The sequence below is a fragment of the Pleurodeles waltl genome, chromosome 4_1 (genome assembly GCF_031143425.1).
Source record: "Pleurodeles waltl isolate 20211129_DDA chromosome 4_1, aPleWal1.hap1.20221129, whole genome shotgun sequence".
Lineage (NCBI taxonomy): Eukaryota > Metazoa > Chordata > Amphibia > Caudata > Salamandridae > Pleurodeles > Pleurodeles waltl.
The window spans coordinates 737,697,517-737,725,100 of NC_090442.1; the positions used below are offsets into that span (position 1 = coordinate 737,697,517).

Consider the following 27,584-nt stretch of genomic DNA (forward strand, 5'->3'; position numbering starts at 1 on the left):
GATAGAAAAACTTTAAAAAGACACAGACGGCCAAAGCCATGGGCGCACTCTACTCCCCGCAGAGCAGAGGCACATTTCGAAAGACACAATTTCGAGTGGGGTTTCGAGGGCAGACCACAGAAGCCACAACCTCACAAACAAAGCCCACTTACCAGAGCCAGTATCAGCGGGGAGATTTTCGGGGACAATATAGAGGAGGACAATTTAAAAAAAATAGAGGAAAGTTCCAAAAGTCCCAAAACAACTCCAAACAAACAGTGACTTCAAGGTCACAAATCCCCAACACATAACACCTGTGGGGGGGAGACTAACCAAGTTTCACACACATTGGGAGGAAATAACAACAGACACTTGGGTCTTAGCAATTATCCAGCATGGTATTGCATAGATTTTCTCAAATTCCCTCCAAACGTCCCACCGAAAACACACAGTATGTCAAAACAACATATAGATCTTCTAGGACTAGAAGTTCAGGCATTGCTACAAAAAGAAGCAATAGAATTAGTACCAAGACAACAATTAAACACAGGAGTTTACTCACTGTACTTTCTGATACCCAAAAAAGACAAGAGTCTCAGACCTATACTAGATCTCAGAACATTAAATACCTACATCAAATCAGACCACTTTCACATGGTTACTTTACAAGACGTAATCCCACTGCTCAAACAACAAGACTACATGACAGCACTAGACTTAAAGGATGCATATTTCCATATACCAATACATCCTTCACACAAAGTACCTAAGGTTTGTATTCCAAGGGATACATTACCAATTCAAAGTGTTGCCATTCGGAATAACAACTGCGCCAAGAGTTTTTACAAAATGCCTGGCAGTAGTAGCTGCACATATCAGAAGGCAGCAAATACATGTGTTCCCGTACCTGGACGATTGGTTAATCAAAACCAACACGCTAAGACGGTGTTCACAACACACAAAATATGTCATAGAAATCCTACACAAACTAGGTTTCTCAATCAACTACGCAAAGTCACACCTTCTGACGTGTCAAACACAGCAATACTTAGGAGCAACAATCAACACAGCAAAAGGGATTGCCACTCCAAGTCCACAAAGAGTTCAAACATTTCACAATGTAATACAGGCCATGTATCCAAAACAAAGGATACAAGTCAAAATGGTAATGAAACTACTAGGCATGATGTCTTCATGCATAGCCATTGTCCCAAATGCAAGGTTGCACATGCGGCCCTTACAACAGTGCCTAGCATCACAGTGGTCACAAGCACAGTGTCAGCTTCTAGATCTGGTGTTGATAGACCGCCAAACATACATCTCGCTTCAACGGTGGAACAGTATAAATTTAAACCAAGGGCGGCCTTTCCAAGACCCAGTGCCACAATACGTGATAACGACAGATGCTTCCATGACAGGGTGGGGAGCACACCTCAATCAACACAGCATCCAAGGACAATGGGACATACAGCAAAGACAGTTTCACATAAATCACTTAGAACTGTTAGCGGTATTTCTAGCGCTGAAAGCATTTCAACCCATAATAACCCACAAATACATTCTTGTCAAAACAGACATGACAACAATGTATTACCTAAACAAATAGGGAGGAACACACTCGACACAGTTGTGTCTCCTGACACAGAAAATATGGCATTGGGCGATTCACAACCACATTCGCCTAATAGCACAATTTATTCCAGGAATTCAGAAACAGTTAGCAGATAATCTCTCTCGGGATCACCAACAGATCCACGAATGGGAGATTCACCCCCAAATACTGAACACTTACTTCCAAATTTGGGGAACACCACAAATAGATCTATTTGCAACAAAGGAAAACTCAAAATGCCAAAACTTCGCATCCAGGTACCCACAACATCAGTCTCAGGGCAATGCGCTATGGATGAACTGGTCAGGGATATTTGCGTACACTTTCCCCCTCCCCCACTCCTTCCATATCTAGTAAACAAGTTGAGTCAAAACAAACTCAAACTCATACTAATAGCACCAAAATGGGCAAGACAACCTTGGCACACAACACTACTAGACCTTTCAGTAGTACCTCATGTCAAACTACCAAACAGACCAGATCTGTTAACACAACACAAACAACAAATCAGACATCCAAATCCAGCATCGCTGAATCTAGCAATTTGGCTCCTGAAATCCTAGAATTTGGACACTTAGACCTCACACAAGAATGTATGGAGGTCATAAGACAAGCTAGGAAGCCTACCACCAGACACTGCTATGCAAATAAGTGGAAAAGATTTGTTTATTACTGCCATAATAATCAAATTCAACCCTTACACGCATCTGCAAAAGATATAGTAGGATACTTACTACATTTGCAAAAGTCAAAACTAGCTTTCTCTTCCATAAAGATACATCTTACTGCAATTTCAGCTTATCTGCAAATTACGCACTCAACTTCATTATTTAGGATACCAGTCATAAAAGCATTTATGGAAGGCATAAAGAGAATTATACCACCAAGAACACCACTAGTTCCTTCATGGAACCTCAACATTGTCTTAACACGACTCATGGGTCCGCCTTTCGAGCCCATGCATTCTTGTGAAATGCAATACTTAACGTGGAAAGTTGCATTTTTGATTGCCATCACATCTCTAAGAAGGGTGAGTGGAATTCAAGCATTTACCATACCAGAACCATTTATTCAAATACACAAGAATAAAGTAGTTCTACGGACAAATCCCAAATTTTTACCAAAGGTAATCTCACTGTTCCACTTGAATTAAACGGTAGAATTACCAGTGTTCTTCCCACAGCCAGATTCTGTAGCTGAAAGAGCACTACATACATTAGACATCAAAAGAGCGCTAATGTACTACATTGACAGAACAAAACTAATTCGAAAAACAAAACAACTATTTATTGCCTTTCAAAAGCCTCATACAGGAAATCCAATTTCAAAACAAGGCATTGCTAGATGGATAGTTAAGTGTATTCAAACCTGCTATCTTAAAGCAAAGAGAGAGCTGCCTATTACACCAAGGGCACACTCAACCAGAAAGAAAGGTGCTACCATGGCCTTTCTAGGAAATATTCCAATGAACGAAATATGTAAGGCAGCAACTTGGTCTACGCCTCATACATTTACCAAACACTACTGTGTAGATGTGTTAACTTCACAACAAGCCACAGTATGTCAGGCTGTACTACGAACATTGTTTCAAAAAACTTCAACTCCTACAGGCTGAACCACCGCTTTTGGGGAGATAACTGCTTACTAGTCTATGCACAGCATGTGTATCTGCAGCTACACATGCCATCGAACGGAAAATGTAACTTACCCAGTGTACATCTGTTCGTGGCATTAGTCGCTGCAGATTCACATGCGCCCACCCACCTCCCTGGGAGCCTGTAGCCGTTTAGAAGTTGATCTTGAACATTTGTAAATATATTACTTTAAACTTCATTATGTACATACATATTCACTCCATTGCATGGGCACTATTACTAGCATACACAACTCCTACCTCACCCTCTGCGGGGAAAACAATCTAAGATGGAGTCGACGCCCATGCGCAATGGAGTTGAAATGGGAGGAGTCCCTCGGTCTCGTGACTCGAAAAGACTTCTTCGAAGAAAAACAACTTGTAACACTCCGAGCCCAACACCAGATGGCGGGATGTGCACAGCATGTGAATCTGCAGCGACTAATGCCACGAACAGATGTACACTGGGTAAGTTACATTTTCCATATATATATATAGTCTTTCATCAGAGCTCCAGGAACGTCGGCCACATTTAATTCTTAGCCTTGTATGATTAGTGTAGTGCCTTAGCAAACCACTTAGAAGAAATCATTTCATGCCGGTTCAGGTGGTTATTTTACATAATTCTTAATTTATTCGAATATGTAGCAGACCGTTTCGATGGATTTTTCCAGATGGAATTAAACAATACGTTGCTGTTCCTCATTCATCACAGTATATTTGTATGGTCATGCCTGTCCTCTCTATTGTAGATGTGGACTAAGTTGTTTGCCTTCACCATTGTTATTTATGCATCTGCATATATAATAATAATAGTGTGTGTATCCAGAATGAGCCAGCATGAATGCTCACATGTGATAGTTGCTTCTAGCATTCTGACTCTTAGTGTCCCATCTATGAATGAGTTTCTGCATCTGATTTGCGCTCCCATTGTAGACTCTTCGATGTCTCGGACAGCGGGGCAGAAGCTTTTTCACTTCTGTATCCTTCCTCTGGATCACTACTGGAAGCATTTTCAAGGATTTGAACCTCAAAGCAACACACAAAAAGTTATAAAGAAGGATACTTCAAACCAACGCTCAAATCATGGCATAGTTTAATGAATTCACCAACCATAAAACATTCAGAAATGTTAATTTCTACAGGAGTATGGAGCTTTTAAAAATGTGGCTTTATTTTTAAAAGCAGCTATAATCTAGACGCTAGCATGGTGGTTCATGCAAGGGCTTCAGTTGAGACCACTAATTTTCCATTCTGTGTTTGGTTTGCTGTACTTGGATTGCTCTCACGGATAAAACAAAAACAAAAACCATCGAATCCAAGTTCAAGGCATACACATTTACAGAGCATGTTGACATTTTCATCTATACTTTTTTTTATCTCTATATATTTTTATTATGCTGCTAATGTTATTTAATTTTGGAAACCATTGTGAACCCATGAGTAGACGTTGTGGACCCACAGGTGAAGAGCTGCTTGTCTAGGTCTTTGCTATGTACATAGGGATTCACTGCATTTGTGATGGCATTCGGTTTACTTCGTGTAGCGTACTGCACAGTAATTGGGATGTTCTTTCTTTAAAATGGTGGAGCGCTTCATCTGGCCACATTTTATCACTCCCACTAATGGAAAGGAGATGTCTTTCTTCCTTGGAGCATAACAGTGCTACAGTATGAAGTTTGCCTTGGCTTTCATTTAGTCTCACCACTTAAGGTTAAGGATGCTACATTTGCTTAGTAAGATGAGGGTTGCACTTCAGAAACTGTGGGCATGGTTAACATTGTGCACTTTCTATTTATATTTATACTCTTTAATCATCTGGGAGTTTCGGTTCACCATGGCCAGAACATACCATCCAATAATGGACCCGTCTTCTTTAATGCAGAGCCAAGAATCTTTCCCTCAAAATTATTGTATATTGACTCAGCCCAGGCTTTTGTACATGGCTCGATTTTCTTTTTTTGAATTTCCTAACTTTCTTTGTGCCGCCTATTTCTATGTTTTTTTTAAACGTACTTGATACAAATCACTTTATCAATAAATATTTGAAACACCTTCAGTATTCTGATGCATGCTTTGTAAATGTATTTTGTTTATTAATATAAGGGTCTTCCCCATAGTGGGGCTCCTTCGTCTCAGTTGTATTTTACTTCTGTTTCAGTTTGTGAATTTGCATTACAATTACTATTATTTATTATTTCTGCTGCCTTAAGATACTTATCCAACATAAGTATCTTAAGGCAGCAGAAATAATAAATAATAGTAATTGTGATGAAGCCTATGGCGAAATAAAATCCCAGAGTTATATGGGGAAAAAATGGTACTAGGCGAGTTTAAAAAAAAAAAAAAAAAAAAGGATAGAGTGCAAGAAAAGCCAGTAGTTAGAAATGTGAAAAATCATAATAGGTAGAATAATCAAGTATTTCATGATTCTTTATGGCAATCATGTGACTTGCATATGCAGCTAAAATGAAATTGTGAAAGTCCTCGATGGCCTCTTTAAGATAAAATGTAAAAAGTATTTTTTTATGTTGTAGGTTCAACGCTTGTGTAGCTTTGGAGTATGTGATGCACCTCTCTGTGGCTTGAACTTATCACTCCTGCTTACCTTGCTTGTATTTTTGCTTCCTTGCTCTATAATCTCATCCATAGCCTGACAAGAGTGTGTCACCCATCATATCGCCATCAGTCATGCGCATGCGCAGCTGGGATGGATCTAGCTCCACGGAGAAGGGCGATTCAGACACAGTGAGGACCCGTCCAGTAACTCGGAGCATGGGTCATGGCGACAGCACCAGCCTGGTTTCGGAAGTTCCAGCCAGTCCCGTCCGCAGAGCTAAACGACCACGATTGGTCTCCTCCAGCAGTTCTGTACGTATTGCATTAATACACTGTGCACACACCCCAATACACTTCATGTTCACAAATGCCATAGAGTATCACGCATAATGTTGTACTACCATATGTCTTCAAAAACAATTAAGGTAAACAACTCTGATTTAAAAAAAAAAAAAAAAAAAAAAAAAAAGGTTGGTGCTTACCGTGGCAAACATGGGTTCCACAGCTGAGTAGTCAATGGTGGTTTGCCAGCTGTGTGTGTGTGTGTCGACCTTTACCTACAAATCCACTGCTGGCCATTGTTGTTACAGAACTACTTTTGTTCTCTTTTCTACAAAATGCTGTGGGCTTTCCTGCTACAAATCCACTCCAGTTGTTCCTCTAAAAAATGCTCCAGTCTTTACCCTACAGAATAGCTCAAGTTCTGCCAGCTCTGTCCCGGACACCCACCCAAGTCTAATTCACCAAGTTATTGCATTCCTTTAACCCCAGTGTAGCCAAATCCTATGAGAACACCCAGTCCCCACTATACAAAGCCACTTCAGTAAGCATCACCCTACACAAGCTCTTTAGCCCTCATCCTAAAGATATAGCTCCATTCTAAAAGGCCACTCTAATCTTGCATAATTAAACCTTTCAGAATGATTTCTTTCCAATTTTATAAAAACGTTCTAAATCACTGCCTTCAAAACCTGCTATGCTTATATTAAATTCCTGAAGCTCTATATAAATGCAGCTTTACAGTGCGAGTCTCTTTAGATGCACGTGTTGCCTATTATTCCTGTATCTAGTGCTTCGATCCAGAAACTGTATATAAAGTTAAAACGTATTTCTTGTGGGCGTCGACCATAGATGGGGTTGACATTATTGCACTATGATGAGTATAAGCCCGTAATGACCCAGTATGTAGTCTCCATCTTCAGGGTTTTTTTTTCTGCCTTTGGACTTGGATGCAGAAGAGTGGCTCTCTATTTGGAAAACAGTCAAAATAACAGAAGAAAGAAAAGGGGTGGTCGAGGAACTATGAGAAGAAGACATTCAAGAGTTAATGATGCTGAAAGAAGTCACCAAGAATCAACAGTGACGTGACAAAGGACCAGAGTTTGGCCATGAGTGCACAACAACTACGGGATTTTCCCACAACCTCATCATGACCCAAAGTACACTGATTTTTCTTGAGAAACTTCGACCACAGGGGTTTAGAATGCCTTCCGACCAAAGACCTTAAAGACAAGGCAGGGACATATGGGGTCATATTAAGTTATAGCACAGGACAAAGATATTTCCTTTAACAACCTGGTCCGTCTTTAGAAGACAAGACAACTCAGATGTGATGGAAAAAACTGAAGAGGCTCATGGAGGACAGTAGGAGTCAGACCTTGAAGATTTGGCACCAGCGACTAATCAATAAAACAAATCTGTGACAAAAAAAGATTATCTTGACGCTGAAAAAGCCCAAGCCTACAGTGCATCTGAAGGAAAACCTCGGGGTGCTGGCAGGATTGTTGGAATTAGAGGGGAAGAAAGCACACTTGGCTCTGAAAGAAAAACACTCTGAACTTGAAAGAAACAAAAAGAAAAAAGGAGCCATTTGTTTTGCAATAATTAGACATGAGGGTGGATAAATCCTAAAGCTCTGTTGAGAATCATAAAGGCAATCATGATGAAACAAAAGTTAACACATCACTGCCTCATTAAGGTAAGAGTGGTTCTGCACCCGATGTCGTAGCTATCAACTCCTAAAAGAGAAAGCAATGGAAACAGTACAGGAGGGATAAGAATATTCTCAACTTGCATCACTTAAACCACAACAGGTGCAGGAAGTGGATCACTTACATTTTGAGGAAGACCTTCAATGCCTTGTTCCAAAAGACACACCGATTAAGACACGTGACAGAACTTTGCTGTAGACTTCCCCCAGGTGGAGATAGATACTTAGTCATCTAAACCATCTCCTACAAATTATTATTTATCCTTTTGTCGTGCTGGTTTGCTTATTGTTTCCAAAACCAGAAAAAGACCAAAAGCACCAGCATCTACTGGTCCTTCTCCAGATAAATACCATAAATTACTAGAATCGGTCAGGAGAAACATGTAAAGGTCAGCAACGCTTCAAGGTTTGAGAACTCCAGCACGCCCTTCAACAGATATGTCAGCAGTGAAATATAATAGGGGAATCAATGGAACATCTCCTAGAAGAAACCTGAAAAACGGGATGAAATAATCCGCAAGGCCGAAAAGGCAATCTCAAATACAGGCTTAAAATGTGCCCTGCATGTGCAACAAAACAACAGCCATAAGAGATGCCTGGCTCAGAATATCAGAGTTCAAGCCTGAAGTACAGATAACGTCATCAACTCACCATTTACAATGAAGAATTTATTGAGAAGAGCTGCGGGTGACTCCTTGGAACTGACATAAAAAAAATGGCTATTGATACTTTCAAAACGGGTGTTTTGCAATTCAGATTAACTTTAGAAGAAACCCAAAGATAGATACATAGGTCGATAGTCGGAAGTAATCACTCTTTCAACAACAACCGTTTCAAAGTTTTCAACCTTTCAACCTTCAGTATGTCAACAGCTTACCTCTCAGCTGCAACAAGCCTGTAGCTGCACATGTTTACTTTTTTATGCCAAAACAAGGCCTAATGCCAAGACCCTTTGTGGATCTACGAGCTTTAAACTGATATGTAAAACCAATAAGATTCTTCCTGAGACTCTAATAAGACTCTATTGAGATTCTAAAATCCTCCTAAAACATATGCCAGACTTAGTTCTTCCTGGCGGCCTTAAAAACATTGCTATTCAAAAGACACTTTCATAAAGTTTTATCTAGAACAAAGTATTTGCACCGACTGCAGAACTGACCCGACTTGTGTGTTTTCGTTCTTTGTGTTTTTTTTTTTTTTTTTTTTTTTTTTTTTTACTAACAGTCCACTCACCCATACTTTTTACTTTTAAAATAATAGATCTATTTTTGCCCATTCCAAGCACCATGATCTCTTACATTGTTAGTTAATATATTCCTTGTATGGTATGTTAAAACTGTCAGATGCACTATAAATAGGATGACAACTCTACAAGAAGAAATCCCTGTGCTGGAGCAAGGAAAACCTCCTAGCGACAATAGACTTAAAAGATGCACATTTCCACACCTAGATGAACAGGGAACATCACAAAACAATTCAAAGTTTGACCCTTTGAGATAAAATCGGCACCACGGGTGTTTATAAAATCATTGGCAGTTTTTTTTTTTTTTTGTGTGCATCTAAGACATCAAATGATTCATGTATACCTAGGTCTGGGCAACTTGTTGATAAAGAAATACTCGTTTCAAACGTGTCAGCACAGCATAAAAATGTCATTCATACCTTATACACATTAGGGTTTATAATCAACATGAAGAAATCTCCCTTTCCCTCTCATATATAGCTATGACTGGGAGTTGAGTTGGACACATTTAGAGCAGTGACATTTCTCATACAAAATAGTTTTCTCATTTTTGCACTACAGGAGCAAGCTTGCCTTTACTACAAGTCAGTCTTTGACATTGATGAAAGTAATAAAAATACTAAGTATGATTACATCTTGCTTTCACTTGATTCAACTAGCAGGATTCCACATGTGAACCCACACAAGTGTATCATACAAATCTGTGGTGACAGTCCGCAGAGGACTGGGGCACCTAGTAGCTAATTCACAGAGAGTGCCACATGAGCTGAAGGGGTGGTTACAGGAGAACTGGACAAAAGGCAGACACTCTGCAGGCACTTTGCAGAACAACTTCCCTCGGTAGAAATGACCACAAGTGCATTAGACACAAGATAGCGTGTGCACATGGGGAAATTTAAAGCCAGAGGCAGTGGTCACACCAAACCGTAACGCATATGGACTTTCCAAAGGTTAAAACCATGTTTCCAGCACTACATCATTTTCATTCATAGTTGGATGGGAATACTATTAAAATCGAAATAGACCGCAACACTACAATGTTTTTTACACTGATTAGGAGGCACAGGGAACAAAATTGAACCCGCTCTCAAAACTAGCTGAAGAAATATGTAATGGGCTACTAACAAAAACATAATGGTTAGTGGCACTATGATTACCAGGAGAGCAAACACAGAGGCAAACAAACTGAGCAGACAAGAGAAGAATCCACAAATAGGAAATTAACTACGCACTAGTAGGCCTTTTCCTTAAAATATGAGGAACATTGGACATAGACCTGTTTTCAACAATAGAAAATGCAAAATGCCCAGACTTGCATCCATGTATCTAAATCCTCAGTCCAGGGGAAATGTACTGTAAAAAAATTGGTATTTAGCACTAGCTTATACCTTTCCATCAGTGTTGCACATACAAGGTGTGTGCAATGTGCAACAAATGCAGACTAGTGAGTATGACAATTCTTACTGCACTTCAGTGGGCATGACAAATGTGGTACTCGCGTCTACTGGCAATTGCACAGAAACAGATAATAGAAGTTCCAAATAGAATACAGCAGAGAAGTGTTTGTCACGTAGATCCTGCAAGCCTTTGTGAAGGAATATGGCTTCTGAGGAAGTAAAATTTGGGCACCTACTGACAGAATACATGGAGATTATTAAGGAGGCTAGGAAATCTACCTTTTGCAAATATTATGTTGCAAAGTGGTTTTAATGTGTTGCCCGAGAGAAATTTACAATAATATCTAACAAATTAAGTTGTTCTTGTCCAATATCTATAGCACTTACTTAACACCCACAACAAAAATGTTTTACCTTTATGTTCAGTTTTCGGACCCGTTGACTTGATGGCTGAATGATGCACAGCCTGTGAACCTAGAGGAGCTTTAAGCTTTTTCAATAAATAAGACATTTTTCACAGTTCAAAACACAATACACGTCACCCAATAATGTTAGCACAACACTGTCCAAATAATTAACTCTAGTCTTTGTCATGCCAACTCAGTCACGTCCTTTCTCTATGGAACCACTACAGCCCTGTCCAACAAGACCCATCTGCCCCTCATCCTCTATAATAGCCTCAATGCTCTCCTACAAAACCATTTCATCCAGACTAAAAAACACTACACAGGTCCTGAAAAAACACTGTATCCCAAGCATAAAACCTGTCTTGCTTTCACCCTAGAGGAAAAAATCCAGCCCTGTGGTACAAACCTACCCTCGATCTTATCCACTAAACTACTCCGCCCAGTTGACAAAACCTCTCCGGTACTAATTATAGAACCAGGCTGCTGCCATCCTAAAATGACAATAAAACCTTTCCAGTACAAAACCCTACTGGTACACACCACACAACTCCTGCTTATCCTATATAACCATTATACACTGTACAAATCCTAGCTCTAGCCTGTCGTACAAAACAACTGTATTCCTTGCTATGCTAAACCATTTGATCTTCGGCCTGCAAATTCTCACCAGTTGGCACCTTACGAACCTCTTCATTCTTCTCCAAACAAAACCACCACACCAGCCTGTGCCCTACAAAGATGCTCCTAACACCCTACTAAATTAGTCCAGTTCTTCTTGTACTACAGCTCTTGCTTGGAGGATTGTACAAGGTAGGATTTGTGTAATACAGATATACTTACAGGGAGTCGAAGGATCCTTTGATGCCAGATCATAATGTTCGGGGCAATCAGAGTCATTCTTCCGGATGGAAATAAGCTGAATCCTGCTGAAAGGGTTTGAGCGCTTTACCTAGTGCTGAAAGTGCTAGAAAAAAACGTTATTGTTTCTGAAACTCGGAGCACTCCGTCCGCATTTGACTTAAAGAAGTAAGAGATGTTAGAGTTATTGGATTATGATGGAGTGACCTAATTAGCCTATAGTATTATATCTTTGTCCTTGGACTTGTTTATAAAATGATTTGCATGTATTAATATAATGCCAGGGGTTTTGAGGCCTCTGCAGGTATAGCATGCAGGTGATAGTTTTGCGTTATAGCAGAATGTTCCCTCCTCTACAGGAGGGCTACCATGACATATTGACAGCATAGGTCTGTGTTTCTTTAGGTTGTTGATGCACAGCCACATGGCAGTGCCTCTGCACAGACCATCATAACTCTCAGCATGGTTGCTAAGTTCCAGATATGTTAGACCTTTGTTTATGGTCTTCAACACCACAATCCTCTGAACAGCTACACAGTACCCTTGTGCACTTCAGACATCTCCACTAGTTTTTGGAAGCTGAGGCCTCATTTTCCTTTTTTGCATCTTTGCTTCTGGAGCTCTGCCTATTCCACAAGTCAAAGGCTTCAAATAGGTGTGTATTCTGACTGTCCCATTTCTTGGAGCTTGCCCCCACATTTAATAATTGGACAGTATGGTGCCAGCATCCTACACTGCATCGATCAATAATCAGTTACTTTGGGTACAGTGAAAGCTCTGATTTCTGTTGTCACAGGAGGTTTGGTATTTCTATACGTGGAAGAAAGGGGTTAGCCAGACAAGCAATTGCCCTGGGTGGCCAGTCCTTTTAACGGCTAGTCCACCAGATCGGATAATTACTTGCTGTTTCTACACTATTGGCTTTTGTGGTAGACTGTAAGTAAATTACTGGAATCTGTGGAAGTTGCTGGATGTGTTGGTGTATATCATGGCCACATGCTGAGCAAGGTACACGTTTGTCTGAGCCCCAGGAAGTCAATGAAACAAAGACTCGTACTGTGCAAAGATGTTCTGCTCTCCTTTCCTACCAGCATGAACGTACCATTAGCATGGAGACTGTGTGGAATAACTGACCAAGAATGCAAATGTCAATATAGTAATTGATCGATACTTTCGATAACAACATAATCCTGTAATTTAGTGCAACATGACAGTTCTTGTACTTGGAGAGCTACATAAATGGTTAATATGTATAACGTTTCTGAATAATTAAAACAAAAAAAACTTCCCTACCTTACATAAATAGTTGAACCTCAAGTTTTGGCTTTTGCTTAATGTAATTCAACAGTAGACATTTGATGTAACTTAGTTTTTCGCTTTGTTGGAGCGTGCAGATATTATTTTTCTTTTTAAATACAATTCACTTTTGCTCCCAACCTTTTCATTCTCCCAATATGCTAAGTATTATCCCGGTTCGACTTACTATTAAATTGGAGCAAACATATTTTTTTATGGCATTGTACTTTGAAACTATTTTTACTACAAGGGGTTTCTTTTGTTTAATTGTAAACTATATGCATGTGTAACAAACGAACCAATGTTTACATCTTTTGCATTTTAAAGGAACAAAGCAACAGCACTCAATCTTTTGAAGTTTGACAAGGACGCTTCTAGATAGATCTCATGTTATGGTTCAAGCATTCCTCTTGAGAAGCTAGAGAGAGAGAGCAGTTAACTCATCCTTAAGTAATGTTTTCAGTGCCATATTTTTCAATACTTATAGCCCGCAATCACGAAGAATTTGGTCCAAATTGTTTAAGGCAATATTATTTTAGCTTACTGCCAGGCCTACGTTCCATATAGTAAAGGAATACCAATGTAGTATTATCGTTCATGGATTTACCTATACCAATGGTTTCGGTAGTTTCAGGGTGCAAGAAAATTATTGTATTCCAACTTTTCCACTGATCATCTCCTAAGAAATGGTGAATTACCACAGGAATCAACATTACATCGTCCAGTTCCTGCATTTCTCAGTCCTTTTACCACCTGTACATTTCACCAAGTGTTACCTGTTGAATTTTCTGGGTGAGGGACCCACAGGAATGTGTTACTCCTATGTAAATTGTAATTCTCAATTCAGCTAGAGCCTAAGTTTCAAGCCAAATCGTGATTTCATGCATGCAAGTATCATGGTTGAAATGAATGAAAGCAAACATCCACTGTATAACTCTAAGCCCTTTTGAGGTAACACCCCAGGAGTCAGACACCGGAATGGTGGGGGGGGGGGTAGGAAACTAATCTCACATGTTTATAGGGCATTATGAGAAGACATCCTATTGCGTACCCTACTGGTCCAAGTTAGGTGGCAGAAGGTGATGGGCAAACCAATTGCAGATAAGGACTGGGAGGGTATTCATGAGAGGGTGAAGAAGACCTCTACCAGCGTGCGATTCAGACTACTACAATACAATATAGTACATCAGGTGTACCTCACCACGAATACACTACATGCTGTTTACCGCGATTGGGCGTCCACCTGGCCGCTCAGCTCCTCAAGTGGGCCACATTTTCCTCATATGCTGTTGTTGCACCCCAAGCTACATACATACCAGCAAGCAGTACGGTATAAATTAAATGCTAATACTAGCTAAGCGTAAGGTGGCCATTCATTGAATGTTCCCGAGTCCCCCTGAGAGTGAATGACTGTATGAGAAATATGGCTGAATGGGGGTAGCAGAAGAGAGCCACATGTAAAAATTCTGGAGGGATAATAGGCTGGCAGATGACGCTACTGAACCGCCAGGCGCTAATGATCTCCCGTGAGGATCACGTAAGGAGAGGGCAGCAAGGCTGCAAGATAGCCGAACAGATGACTACCTGGTCAGGAAGGTGTGAGTAAGCGTTGAACCGCACACTGGGTAGGTAAAGCGGGGACAGTTCTTTGAGTAGAGGGGTCAGATGGGTACCAGAGTTTGGGCAGGCTCCCCTGGATAGCCACAATGAGTGATCATCGACTTGTCCCATGGGTTGTTGAAGTAGAGCATAGAGGGTGGGGGTTAGTAATCTGGGGAAAGTATGTAAATGCAATAAGATGTATTCGGTTTTTTCTCAAATGCCAATCACGATTTATACAAAAAAACTCTAGGTACATTTCTGCATTGCATTCCCTCAAGATAAAATCACATCATAATATACTCTGTCCTTGCAATTTGAGGAAACGATTACAGCCCGTCCTTTTGTTAACTGAAAGAGAAAGGCTGCAAACGGAAAAAAGCACTGCAGTCCACTGTGATGAGCAGAGAGAACAAAGGGCATTTCAAATTTACCAAATAGTAGCTTCATATCTAATGTTGATCTTTTTAACACCAAATACCAGTCATCCTCAGCAGCATGAAAAATGTTATGACTCCGAAGAAGCTGTTTGCTACTCAAGAACACTTTTAGTCAGGATTGGTGCAACAACCCGAGGCATCAACTTTAAGTGTTACAAATCTATATGCCTATACATTTCTAGCATTTTATTGAGTCATTTTATGTGTAGTTGCACTCTACAATAAACTAAAATACTAGCTACTTCCATTAGTGTAAACACACCTTTTCTTACTAGTTTGGTGTGAATTGCTAATTCATCTCTGCATTATTTGCCCTAATCATCCTTGGACAACAAAAAGCTTGTTGGAAAAACGACTATTTTATTAGTACTTCAAACACAGATCAGAAGCCTGGATCAAATGTTGGTTCAGTCATTTGGTTGTGGTCTAGGGCCTACTGTTAGTGGTGTGCAAGGCTGAGGATCTCGATGCCGCATGCATATACCTAAGAATTTCACCCCATCTATTCTCAATTAGTTCAACTCTTACTTCAGCTTTTCCGTTCGCTAACATTCCAGATGTTTAGAGCCACAGGATAATAACAGTTTGAGATGTTTGCTGCTAAAGCCAGGGATTCAACTAATGTTACTTTCCTTCTTCTAAAATCATATCAATGTCTTTAAGATCAGGGTGGGAATTGTTTGAATTTGTCTAAAGGACCACCTTGCATAAATATCCTGGTAGTTAATCTACACTGTTGGAAAGATTCACATAGACTTATATCTGTCACCAAAGTTGAAGACATGTGCACTGCTCACAAATAAAGGTCAGTTTTTGCATGATCCAAAACACCACATAATTTTCCTCAGTGCTGTTTTTAAATAAAATGTAAGACTTTCTTCCATCCCAGATGAATTTATTTAGGATAAAATGAATTCTCGTAATTAAAACCACAAATGTTTATCAGGAATTGCATGTGAAGTACGGGCAACACCATCACATTGATATAATCTAAACTTTCTAATACTAATAAATTCAAATTAGTATTGCCAAGCAAGCATTTAGAGATATATTGAAACTTGAGCTCAAATGTAATACAAAGTCTTCTTTATATCTGAAACTTCTCTTACACCAAGATCAAAAACATTTGATCTTCCCTTTGCTGAACATTCTGGTCTGTGTAGTTCCACAGCTGACCAGGGGTATGTTGGCCTTATTTTGGTTATTGGCATAGCCAGCTACTGCACCCATTCTTAGTTAATTCCAAAATAGCTGAAACCTAGATTGTGGAATAGTTGAGTAGAAAAAGAGATCATATGCGCCCACTGTCCAGGAAAGGGTCACCCATTTTATTTGAGTCCATCACCTTCTACTTTATACTCTGCTACTTATTAATGCAAATAAAACTTGATATAAATGCCAAAGAGAAAGCTTTTGGGTGGTGTTTCGGAGCGCACACTTTCTGTCCCTCAGCCTGTGAAGATATTAGATATCAAAGTGCTTTATATAACCAAATAGTCTTTTGAGGCTAAAATCCATTCTCTGTGAAACCACTGTCAGACCTGTAACTGAACATAGTGTAAAATGTATCAGCATTAATTAAAAAAAGTCTGTTCAAGCAGTATCAAGCAACCTGTGATTGATGCTGGTTGCCTGAGGGACGGAGGAGTGCAGAGGCTGGAGCAAGGAGCAGGTGATGCCGAGAGATTAGGAAGATGCTGAGAAACAAGAGCCGTCACAGACTCGAGAGAGAGAAACACATATTAGAGTGACCCGGTATCCATTTCACATTTGTCTAATCTGCGGTATGTCGGAAGGAGCAGTGGATGCGGCTGAAACACTCCTGCATGAGCGGGCCTTGCTACCACCTCTCTGCACCCTGCTGACCGTCCCTCACCCAGACGGCACCTGACTGTATCAGCAGAGGAGGCCACTGGTGAGTTTGGACTGGTGTCAACAGGGGGCAGCGTTGAGGCATTCATGTATGTGGTGCTGGCGGCCTACCTGTGCCTTGTGAGTGGGTCTGAGCCAGGTGATGGACAAGAGTGAGCTTCTCGCTTCAAGTATGCTTGGCAGGTGCTTCTGATGCTGTATGTGACCCCCCTCCACTCCTTCTCCTACCACATTACCCTTACCACCTCCTTCGACTTTGTCGAGGCTGGGTCAACTGTGGGGATAAACGGCTGCAAGAATCTAACAGGCTCTTTGAAGCAGCAGTTAAGTTGATCCAGATCTTTTCTGGTAGAATATCCGTGAATTTCTACTGTTGCAGGCATCAGCTACCTGCCAGCATGCGGCTAAAGGTCAGTAAGGAGTGGACAATAAGCAGGTCGAGCGATCAGTCGTGACAAGAAACTAACAAGTGTAGAAACCAAAGAAGCTAAAGGTTACGAACGCGACAAAGACACCTATACCATTCTTTCTACAATAGAACAAGTCAATAAGAATGAGAGTGCGCAGCTCATTATTACTACTGTCGCATAGTAGAGTTTGTAATCAGATTAAGACAAGCACCAAAAGCATGAGCAAACAACAAGAGCAGCACGAGCTGGACAGAAAGAATATGAGCAATCAAACCTGACACCTCTCAATTGAAGAGCCCCAACACCCGCCCAAGGACTCCAATGATGTCAAGGGAATTAGGGGATACTTTTTGACAATACCAAAAATTTCTTCAACATTGGTGAATACAAGCGAAAGATCGACTAAGCGATCATACAACAATAGCGAAGTAAAAACTTTGGACGCAGGGTCCAGTAAGAAAGTCCTGTCTACTACATTAAGTGCCAATTCTGTGCGGCCATGTTTGATAGGCAATCACTTTAATAAGGATTCCAACTACCAGAACTCTGGATATGACTGTGAGCACTATCAGCATCTTCACCCCCCTCTAAACCACAAGGTAATGATAGAAAAGCATTGGCTCACAACACATAGTGCAGCTCAGTCTGGCCTACAAGGCCCACTTAATACCAGACAGCGCAGAGACGATCAACTTGAATCCATTGAGCCTTCCCACAGTAAGTGCTCCTGATACATTTGCCCAACCCTTGGGCAGTCATTGGGCAACACTAGTATCTGTGGGGGATACCCCACAAGCAAACAAGGAAGCCAGCAGCAACAGTAATCCATCCTCAACAGCAGTATCTCACGAGGCACAATTGGCCGAAGGTATTAGAGGACTTCTCAGCTGTGAGCCTCATGAGGGGCAAGGCAGATAGATATCCCAGTTCCCATGAAGAACCCGGTGTCTCCCGCAAGAACAATTAATTATTGGCCAGTCATTCCAGCTTTTCCGAACATCCTTGCGCCTCCTGTAGTGATGATAAATAAGCAAGTTAACAAATGCACAAAATCCTCTTAAGTTAGAGGTGGCTGGGCATAATATGACATGAGGGTGGGAGGTAATTGACAGATCTCTGATCTCAATCATACAGGCTGCTGGGATGCACGCTGACAATTTAGACATTCAAATCTCAGCCTTCCGAATGTTAGCCACCTACATTATGGCCGTCAACAGCAAAGTGGTCCACTAAATCGACTGATAGTGAAAGCCCAAAATCTAGTGATTGTGGAAATGAGCCACTTGTCACTGCAGCCTCTTGACTGAGAAACTTGCATATCTTCCCGATTTATAGACCACAATGATTGAATATCTGAAAGAAGAAGCGATTAGAAGCGCAAGCAGATCAAACTAGATGCATGTGTACTCCTTCCAGGCCTCAAATTTCCAGGAGTGCCAACTGTTATTCAGTGTTAAATTAGTTAGGACCTCAGTATTACCCCCAGTGCAATAACTCAAGGTGATGGAAAGTTCATTACATCAGCTGTTTAGCTGTTGTCTACTCCTCAAAGATGAAGGACCCCGGCCTTGGGCAGTTTTCACATAATGGCACAAAATGTTTCCATGGTGCAAGCTTGATGACAATAATTTTACAGACCATGGCCCCAAATCATCACTGGGCAGAGTTAATCCATGCTCTAGTGAGCTGGAAATGAACATAGCACATAGGTCTGGGAAAGAGTTGTCAGTTAAGGAGATTGCGGTGCCTGCTAGGCAGAGGTTTCCCCTACCGAAAAAGAACAAAAAGAGACTGAAGAAACTAATGAATAAAATTAAATTATCATCAAGAAACCAAAAGCAGAATGATTGTACCTCCTGACAACATTTCCCCTCTTTGTGTCAACGGAACTAGGTGGACATGGTTTGAGGGAAACTCCAATAAAAAACAGCCCATTCAAGGTCCCGGCCTCCAAAGGCTCGATTAAAAATGGACAGCAAAGTTCTAACAGATAATTCAGCCCAAGCTATTATGCATATCATCAAAGATGGCCCTGGGTCCGATCATCTGTCAGATACGGAATCCTACCCCAGTGACACAAACAGTTAGTGTGCAGTTGGCACACAGACAACATCTGGAAACTTCTCCCAAAAATATATGGATGGGACGTCTGAGCCAGCCCTTGTTGCCAGTAGAGGAGTCATTCAAAGGACGATTGTGGAGTTACATGACTCCGCTTCATCAAATCGGAGACAGAGTTCGGTCTAACATGAATCCAAGTTTGATGTCACAAGCACAATTAGATCGTCCGAACACAGCAAATCATTTATCATAGCACATCAGAGCTGCCTAAACCACAAACTAAAACCTGTATTAATGGCCAAGCCCAGTGAATCTATGAGTTCGAAAGACAAAGCATGCATATTTTAGGATTAAAAAAAAAATCTTTTAAGATTAAAAATAAAATAATCTACCCCAGCTATGTATCATGGTGCAAATGGGACATTCTTAACGAAGAGAACATCATCAAACTCTATTCCACTCTTCCTGACCTACACCTTTCAAGCTCCGGCGATACGGATTCGGTTGCCTTTACTCCACTCAGGGTGTACGAGGTCAACAAGCACTCAGAAGTCATTTTCATCGTGCCCATAACAGTGTAACTCCTGGAGGACAACAAGATACAACTAACACAGTGGGGCATAAAATTTGTTACATCCATCGAAACGAAATATCCAGCAGTTCTCTTGCAAGATCGTCCTCGAGTATGCAGGAATCAATCCCTTGTTGGAAACCGATCCCATAGATACAAAACAAAATGAGAATAACATCACTACTGTCCTTTTAAGCTCAAAAGTTACCTCTGAAAAGCCTCCTTCAAGTACTGGTGAATTAATAATTAAGGCCCCCGTGCCAGGGATTAAAAGAAGATGCACCTTAAGCCACCCACAAACAACAGACTGGGCATAGTTAGCAGGAGACTTGTACTAGTGGACCTAATCTGTGGTTCACTAATTGGACGGGCCCCTTAAAACAAGGGGGGCACAAGAAGCTGGCACTGTTGGACGATGAAAAAGAGGCAATTTGAAATCTTCAGAAAATGGACATCATCTACCTTCATGAAACATGGTCGCTGGCCTCGTGTTCTTGGATGGATTTTGTAGCCTTTGAATCTCCTGCTAATCAATTGATCCTCGGGAGACTTCCTTCAGGTGGATTATCAATTTGCATTTAAAATGAGCTTGCTGTAGTCTCCACAACAATTGCCTTTGGAAAGGGAGATTTCGTTAGTTAAAAATACACCAGCGAACATGCACAACCTAGAAAGTCCACAGACCTGAATAATCGGTTTGTTTCTACCTTCATACAGCACCCCCCAACCCCTTTTTTTTTTTTCAAAAACTAGAATGAAATCTTCGCATGCTTAATGCCAAAACTAAGTGCTCAAAAAATGAAATATCCAAAAGCTGCCTGGCTAACTGCCGGAGACATTAATTCTAACCTGGTGGACACAGGTTCCATATGTCAAGTTTATGACAACCAGCACTGGAACATACCGCCAATAAAAATGGAGTACTGGAGAATAGACCGGCACGGAACAGAAGTGAGCAATGCATTTCAAGATATGGGTTTACAATTAATGAATGGTGCATTCAGATAGTCATCTGATCTACCTGCATCATATACCCACTTCTCTCTAATAGACTGGCCACCTTACACTACATATGGATATCCATTTCGAATTTTAACCGGATAAGTGAGTTTGAAGTGCTACCTTTTCTGGCGAGTGATCACGCAATTCGGGTGTGTATTCTAGCGGTACAAACAATTTGTCAGCCCAGCAGCATGTCATCAGCACTCAAGATGATTTTGAGTTAAACAGATAAATGGTTGCTAGAGGCCTCAGATAGTTTATTCTACCAGTTGAAGCAATGTCTGGAGTAGTCTGCAGCCATGAGTAGTAGGGACTTAGACATAACTGAGCCATGGCCGACCTAAATAACAGAATTGCACTGGGCTGCGAGGGCAGTAGAGGGGTTAACCAAGTCCCGGAGTAGATCTGACCAGCCCAGCCAGCTTGGACAGGAAATAAACCAGTTCACAAACAAACAAAAAAATCAGTCAACAAGATTTTTCTTCAGAAGGAACCTGTGGGGCAAAATAGGAGACAATCTGAAAGTATATGGGCAAACTTACATGAAATTGAGTCAATGCCTCCAGTAAATTCTGTCCCATAATTAATGACGCTGGACAAAAGCCCTTAGTCAACTTCAGCCAATATTGCACCAGCCTAGTGGATTAAATATGTAGAAAAACCTTTATGTGTAAATGTAAAAAAATGTAAATTAGCACTTGTATAGCGCACTACTCACCCGTTAGGGTCTCAAGGCGCTGTACTCATACCGCTATGGAACCCCTCCTGGCTTTTCCCTGTGAGGCGCCCACTCCTGAGCACCCCCAGGGTGAAGCCAGGCATCCGAGCGCTGTTGGGGCCGTTGTGGAGATTAAGCAAGCTATTGCCCAGAGTTGCAGAGTGGGACCCATGAATTAGATTAGGCACCGAGGCGAGAATTATCTGGTCAAGGGGAATTGAGCCCAAGACCTGCCGAAGCGGGACTTGAACCCTGGTCTTGAGCCAGATCTCTGCTTCAGGGTCTGCCGCTCTAACCATTGAGCCACACTTCTCCACATGTGGACAATAGCCTGATGAATGGGACAGTCGCCTGTGAGAGAACCAGCTCAAGCCATCGTACAAATGATACGTCCATCAGAGTGACGCTAAAGACTGTAGAAAGTGCTTTCGGCTTCACTGTATCCAGAAAAGCACCCGGCTGGAATGGCCTCCCGGTATCTGTCTTTAGGCATGCATATGGGATGTGGGCCAAAACCTGGACATATTTGCTCAATTGGGGTCTTTCAGGCAGTGCTGTTTCAGATAGCTGGAGGGGGCCTCGCCTATACAATAGCTATTGGCTTTTGCAATGTGTTTTGCCATGTTGTACGCCATTGTTGCTGCTGTTAAGCATGGCTGAAAGTTATTGGCATGGAGTGGATTTGTTGAAGTGTTGTAAAGTCGACTAGGGGGGGTAGAGTGTCATTGAGTAGAGTTCAGTGGCAGAGTGGTGTGGGATGAAATAGGGTGCAGTGGGTTGGAGTGGCTTGAGGTTGTGGGTTGGAGTTCATTGGAGTGGGGTGGGGTGGGGTGGATTGGATTGTAGGGGTGGGGTGGATTGATTGGAGTAGGGTGGACTGAACTGGGATGGGGTTGGGGGATTGGATTATGACAGAATGGGGTAGATTGGAGTTGAGTGTTGTGGATTGGTTTGGAGTGGGAGGGATTGAAGTGGGGGGGAATGGATTGGGGTATGGTGCCTGCAGTGGGATGGACTGGAGTGGGATGTGGTGGATTGGTATGGAGTAGAGTGGTGTGTATTGCATTGAGGTGGGGTGGATTGGAGTTGGCTAGATTGGTGCGGGTGGATTGGATTGAAATGGAGTGGGGTGGATTGGAGTGGGGTAGGCTTGATGGACTGAACTGGAGTGGGGTAGGAGAGATTGGAGTGGATTGAAATGGGGTGGACTGGAGGTGGTGGATTGGAATGGAGCGGGTGCAGTGGATTGGGGTGGGGTGGATTGCATTGAAGTGAGGTGGATTGGATTGGCATGGGCCAAATTGTATTGGAGTGGACCGAATTGGGGTGGATCAGATTGGAATGGATTGGATTGAGTGGGGTAGATTAGGGTGGGGTGAGGTGGATTGAATAGGGGTGGACGGGAATGGATTGTGGTGGATTGGATTGGTGTAGGGTGGATTGGATTGGTGTAGTAGATTGGATTTTGTGTGGTGGTTTGGATTGTTTGGGATCGTTTCATTGGAGATGGGTGAACTGGAGTGGGGTGGGATAATGTAGATTGGACTGTAGTGGTTGGATTAACGTGGATTGTATTGGAGTGAGATGGATTGGAGTGGTGTGGGTGGATTAAAGTGGGTGGACTGGACTGAAGTGGGGTGGATTGGATTGGGGTAAAGTGTATTGGATTCAATTGGGGTAGATTGGACTGGCTGGATTGGATCAGTGTGGTGTGGACTGGATTGTAGTGGAATGAATTGTGGTGTATTGGAGTGGGGTGATTTGGGGTGGGGTGGATTGTATTGGAGTGGGAAGAACTGGAGTGGGGCAGATTGTTTATGAATGGAGTGGATTGTTTGGGATTGAAATAGGGTAGGTTGGAGTGGGACAGATTGTTTTGTATTAAAGTGGGGCATATTGAAATGGATTGGAGTGGGGTATGTTGTTTTGGATTGAAGTGGTACAGATTGTTGTGGATTGGAGTGGGAAAGATTGTTTTGGATTGGAGTGGGATTGATTGTTTTGGACTGGAGTGGGGCAGGCTGGAGTGTGACCGATTAAATTAGGCTGGATTGGATTGCGGTGGGGTGGATTGGATGGAAGTGTGGTGCATTGGAATGTGGTGAATTGGGATGAATTGGGATGGATTGGGGTGGATTAGATTGGGGTGGATTAGATTGGGGTGAGATGGATTCGATTGTAGTGGGGCAGATTGTAGTGGGAGAGATTTTTTCGATTGGAGTAGGGTAGACTGGTGTGGGGCAGATTGTTTTGGATTGTAGTGGGATGGATGCAAGTGGGCCATTGTTTTGGATAGAAGTGGGGCATATTGGAGTGGGCAGATTGTTTTGGATTAAAGTGGGGCAGAAACTGCAGTCTTCTCAAACTGGTGGTAAGTTAGGGGTTTCACAGTGATCCGACCATTACTCCTCCCTTTTTGAGACCTACATTTCCTGGGGGTTTCTTAAATCTATTCCTAGTCCCCTTTCAGTTAGTCTTGGATTGAGTGTTCCCAGCTACTTCTACTATTAAGAGAGACTCCTTCGCTGTTGGAACTAGGTCGGTGTTCGCCATGCCAGACCTTCTGGTGTTCCTTCCTGGTTTTCCTTCTGTTGGCATCCTTAATCACAACTAAAGATAAGGCATGGCATACTTATGGTGGTTAGCGGAATGGACCTCAGTCCTACAAATCCACTGCCACACAGGTGAGGGAAATTGACAAAGCGTAGTATCGAGCTCTGAGTCACCACAGATTAGTTATTGGTCTCAATTGCCTGAGATGGAGGAGAGCTAATTGCCGTTCTTCTCACTGGGAGGTTAAGCTTGCGTTCAGATGAGTATCCATCCCATACGATAGCCGTTCCCGTCTCCGCCAGTTGAGACTCCTTTATATCTGTTTCCCTAAGGCATAGTAAACCGCACGTGTTGTGCTGTATCATGCTACATGCGCTACCCCATTGTATGACCTCAAGCACTGAACCCATGGTCTCCTTTTCACGTGGGGATTTAATACTTGTCTTCCCTGGCCATCAACATGACACTGAAATTGTGCATCAAGGTAAAGCACTTCAGGTAGTTGGGAGGACAAAATTTATGTTTTTTTTATTTTATTTATTTTTTAATGTGTTTATTTTGACTTATCCAATATCGGGATTTCGGTTCCACCCGTACGGGTAAAAGTCTTTCGAATAAGCTCACATGTTCTAACTATGTGTTGGAGCAGGTCTTTAAGGTTTGCTCCTTATCCCTAACCACACTGTGTTGAAACCAGGGCAGTAGGCGTAATGGGAACACTGGTGTTACCTTTTTTCGTCTTCAAACAAGCCCACACTTGATTGTGCTGATGCTCGTGAATACCCTTGCCCCCTCTCTTACTTAAGCACATATCCTTTTGGCTTTAAAAGACTGTTGTGAATAACTTGGATGAACTGTTCCAGGGAGAACGAGGCAAGGAGGAGACTGGTCGCCATTTAGACGATGGTGGGTGGATCCGGTTCAGTTGTGTATTCCTTCACATGTTGTTATGTTATGTATTTAATGAGCTTGGTTTTAAACCATTTCAGGGGAGTGTTGTGGGAAGCTATTGGTCAGAACCGCTTCCTCGTTACCCGTGTGCCATACTGATGTGGTGTGGGTGTAAATAGTGGCGCTTTACCTCTGTCCCTCGCTCAGGTACGTTAAGACACTGAGGTGCATCCTCAGGCACGCACGACCAACACCCTAGTGTGATGAAGGCCCAGTTCCATGTAAGGCCTTGGTAAGGCAGCCATCCCAGCTCAAGTTTTCAGGGGCAACGCTATATTTTCAGGGGGGGGGGGGCGTCTTTTATTTGATCTCACTGCCTTCTGTAAGCACTAGTCACCAGACGGACGTATAGGACGTTTGTTAAATTCCAAGACGGGTCAGAGGGTGTTCTGTTATATATAGGTCAGAGGTTGTTGCAGGTCAGGCTCAGTCGAACCTGACTGGCTTTGCACCAACCCATCTTTATCATGAAATCTCCAACTTATCTCGTTTGATTTGTCTAATTTCCTTTGCTGTCGTGATTTGTCTTATTAATAACACCTTCTGTCTGCTTCTCAGGACACGTCTGTCAGGCAGTGCTTCGACCCTGTTTCTCAACATCGAGACTGGTGTCCGTGGGTGAACGTGTCCCAGGAAGCTGAATCACGCGAGGTTGGGAATGGTGACCAGCAGCAAACCGCTAGCAAAGCCGAGGCAGGCTGGAAGGAGGTGCTGAATGTGCTGCTCGCCATCGGTAAAGCCAACGGGGCGCTGGAGAGCGACAGGACGGTGAGAATCCGATTTTCTGACTTCGTGTTCAGCATGTGTCTACACTGTCTAACACACAGAACGCAGCCTTGGTCTTTGGATTGTTATATATAGCTGCTGCTGCGCACAGCTCACTGAGATTACTACTTACAGAGCCACGTGGCCTCAGATCCCCTCTCACCTTCCACAGGCTGAATCTCCGTCAGATCAGGCTCGCGCCCAGCCTCCAGCTAATCCTCTGTGTACACCCGGAGCCTGTCCAGGGCTGTGTGCCAGTGGCTGTTTCTTTCGTGCTCATTTTCCATGCAGTCTCTCTCATGTTTGAATATTTCTCAGCTTTTCAATGGTTGTTTTTCTTTCCTTGTCTCTTTCTCGGAATGTGTCCTCTGCTTGTCAGATGGACTCCTGGATTTCCGATGTATCCTTTTTAGGGTCGAGCCTGCTTTGCATGCTCTCGCGCATGCGTATAGCAGCGAGACTCTTTTGTATTTAGAAAAGGGCTCGGAGCTCTGTCAACTTCACGTCAGTGTTTTTTATTGGTTCGTGGGCTTGCCTAATAAAATCTGCTTGCTTTCATTAGTCGAAGGCAAGCATACGTCATGCCTTTTCCGGTGGCTAGTCCTCCTCGAGCGCAGCGACCAAGTACAGAAAACATGCGAGGCTCGCTGTTTTCCATCGGTCTCGTGGACTTCTTTATCTCTAATTTACTAGCACGATCTCGCTTGGCAGAAGTCGAGCGCTTTACATACTTGATTTAACTTTTTTGGGTTATGTACATAAATGCACTTTTGCCCGATAGGTGAAAAGTCGGGTTAGGAGTTTACAACGCTATCAGCTCTAACATGAGCAAACGCAAGACCCGTTGCATTGTAAATGCTTGTTGTACTTGTCTCCCTTATGTTCTCTGTATTCAAGTTTGTGTGTTTTTGAATGCAGGTTTCGCAGTTTCACGGATGGTCTATGTCTCCGTTTAGTTTATGCTCTTGGTTTCTCAGAGGATCTTTGTTTGCCGCAGTACCCAGGTGTCACCCTCGGTCTCTTGCTTTGTTATTGTGACGACCTCTTTATCTGCGGCTTTATCTGATGCTATATTTTTCTTGATCAGAAGATGGTCTCTTTCTCTGTGTTTGTGTTCGATCGATTACCTCTTTTAATTTTGTTCGGGTGGTCTTGCTGTTGATCTCCTTTTGTCTGTGTTCCATTGATTACCTGTTTTCCTTCCTGTATGTTTCTTAGATACTGCTTTGTGTCCCTTATGGTGCTTGTGTGTCTTTTTACCTCGGGGTTGGTGCCCCCTTCAGAGGAGCTGCAAGTACATTTAGCTTACGTAGCCTCCACGCAGTAATGGTTTGTGTGGGAGAGGTCTGACTTCTAGCCCTACACTCACACCGAATGCCTACACACCAGCAGTCTGTGAGTACACCCTCTTCCACTCATTTTGGATGGACAAGTGATGTTGGGAAGGAAGGACTGGCTGGTACCTTTACACTTCTCCATCTGATGAGCTGTGTGTGATCTGGGAACGGCCTGAGGCAGCCACATATTTTGCTTAGATGTCTACAAAGAAGAGGAACCTTCTAATTGGAGTGCTTTGTGTTATTTTAATTGTGCAGCTAGCTTAAAGTGGAGGATGAAACTGTGTCTTAGGTGGCTTGAAGGCTGGGATTGGCTGTGTTGCACCTCACA

At 42.4% G+C, this 27,584-nt stretch overlaps 1 protein-coding gene across 1 annotated transcript in view; it reads left to right on the forward strand.

Annotated features, from left to right (window-relative positions):
• The window catches only part of ZC3HC1 (zinc finger C3HC-type containing 1), a 121,338-nt gene that overhangs the window by 91,579 nt on the left and 2,175 nt on the right, over window positions 1-27,584 (forward strand). The window contains exons 8-9 of the mRNA XM_069229337.1: window positions 5,877-6,095; window positions 25,710-25,919. Coding sequence (XP_069085438.1) covers window positions 5,877-6,095; window positions 25,710-25,919 — 429 coding nt within the window. The remainder of the gene's footprint in view (window positions 1-5,876; window positions 6,096-25,709; window positions 25,920-27,584) is intronic.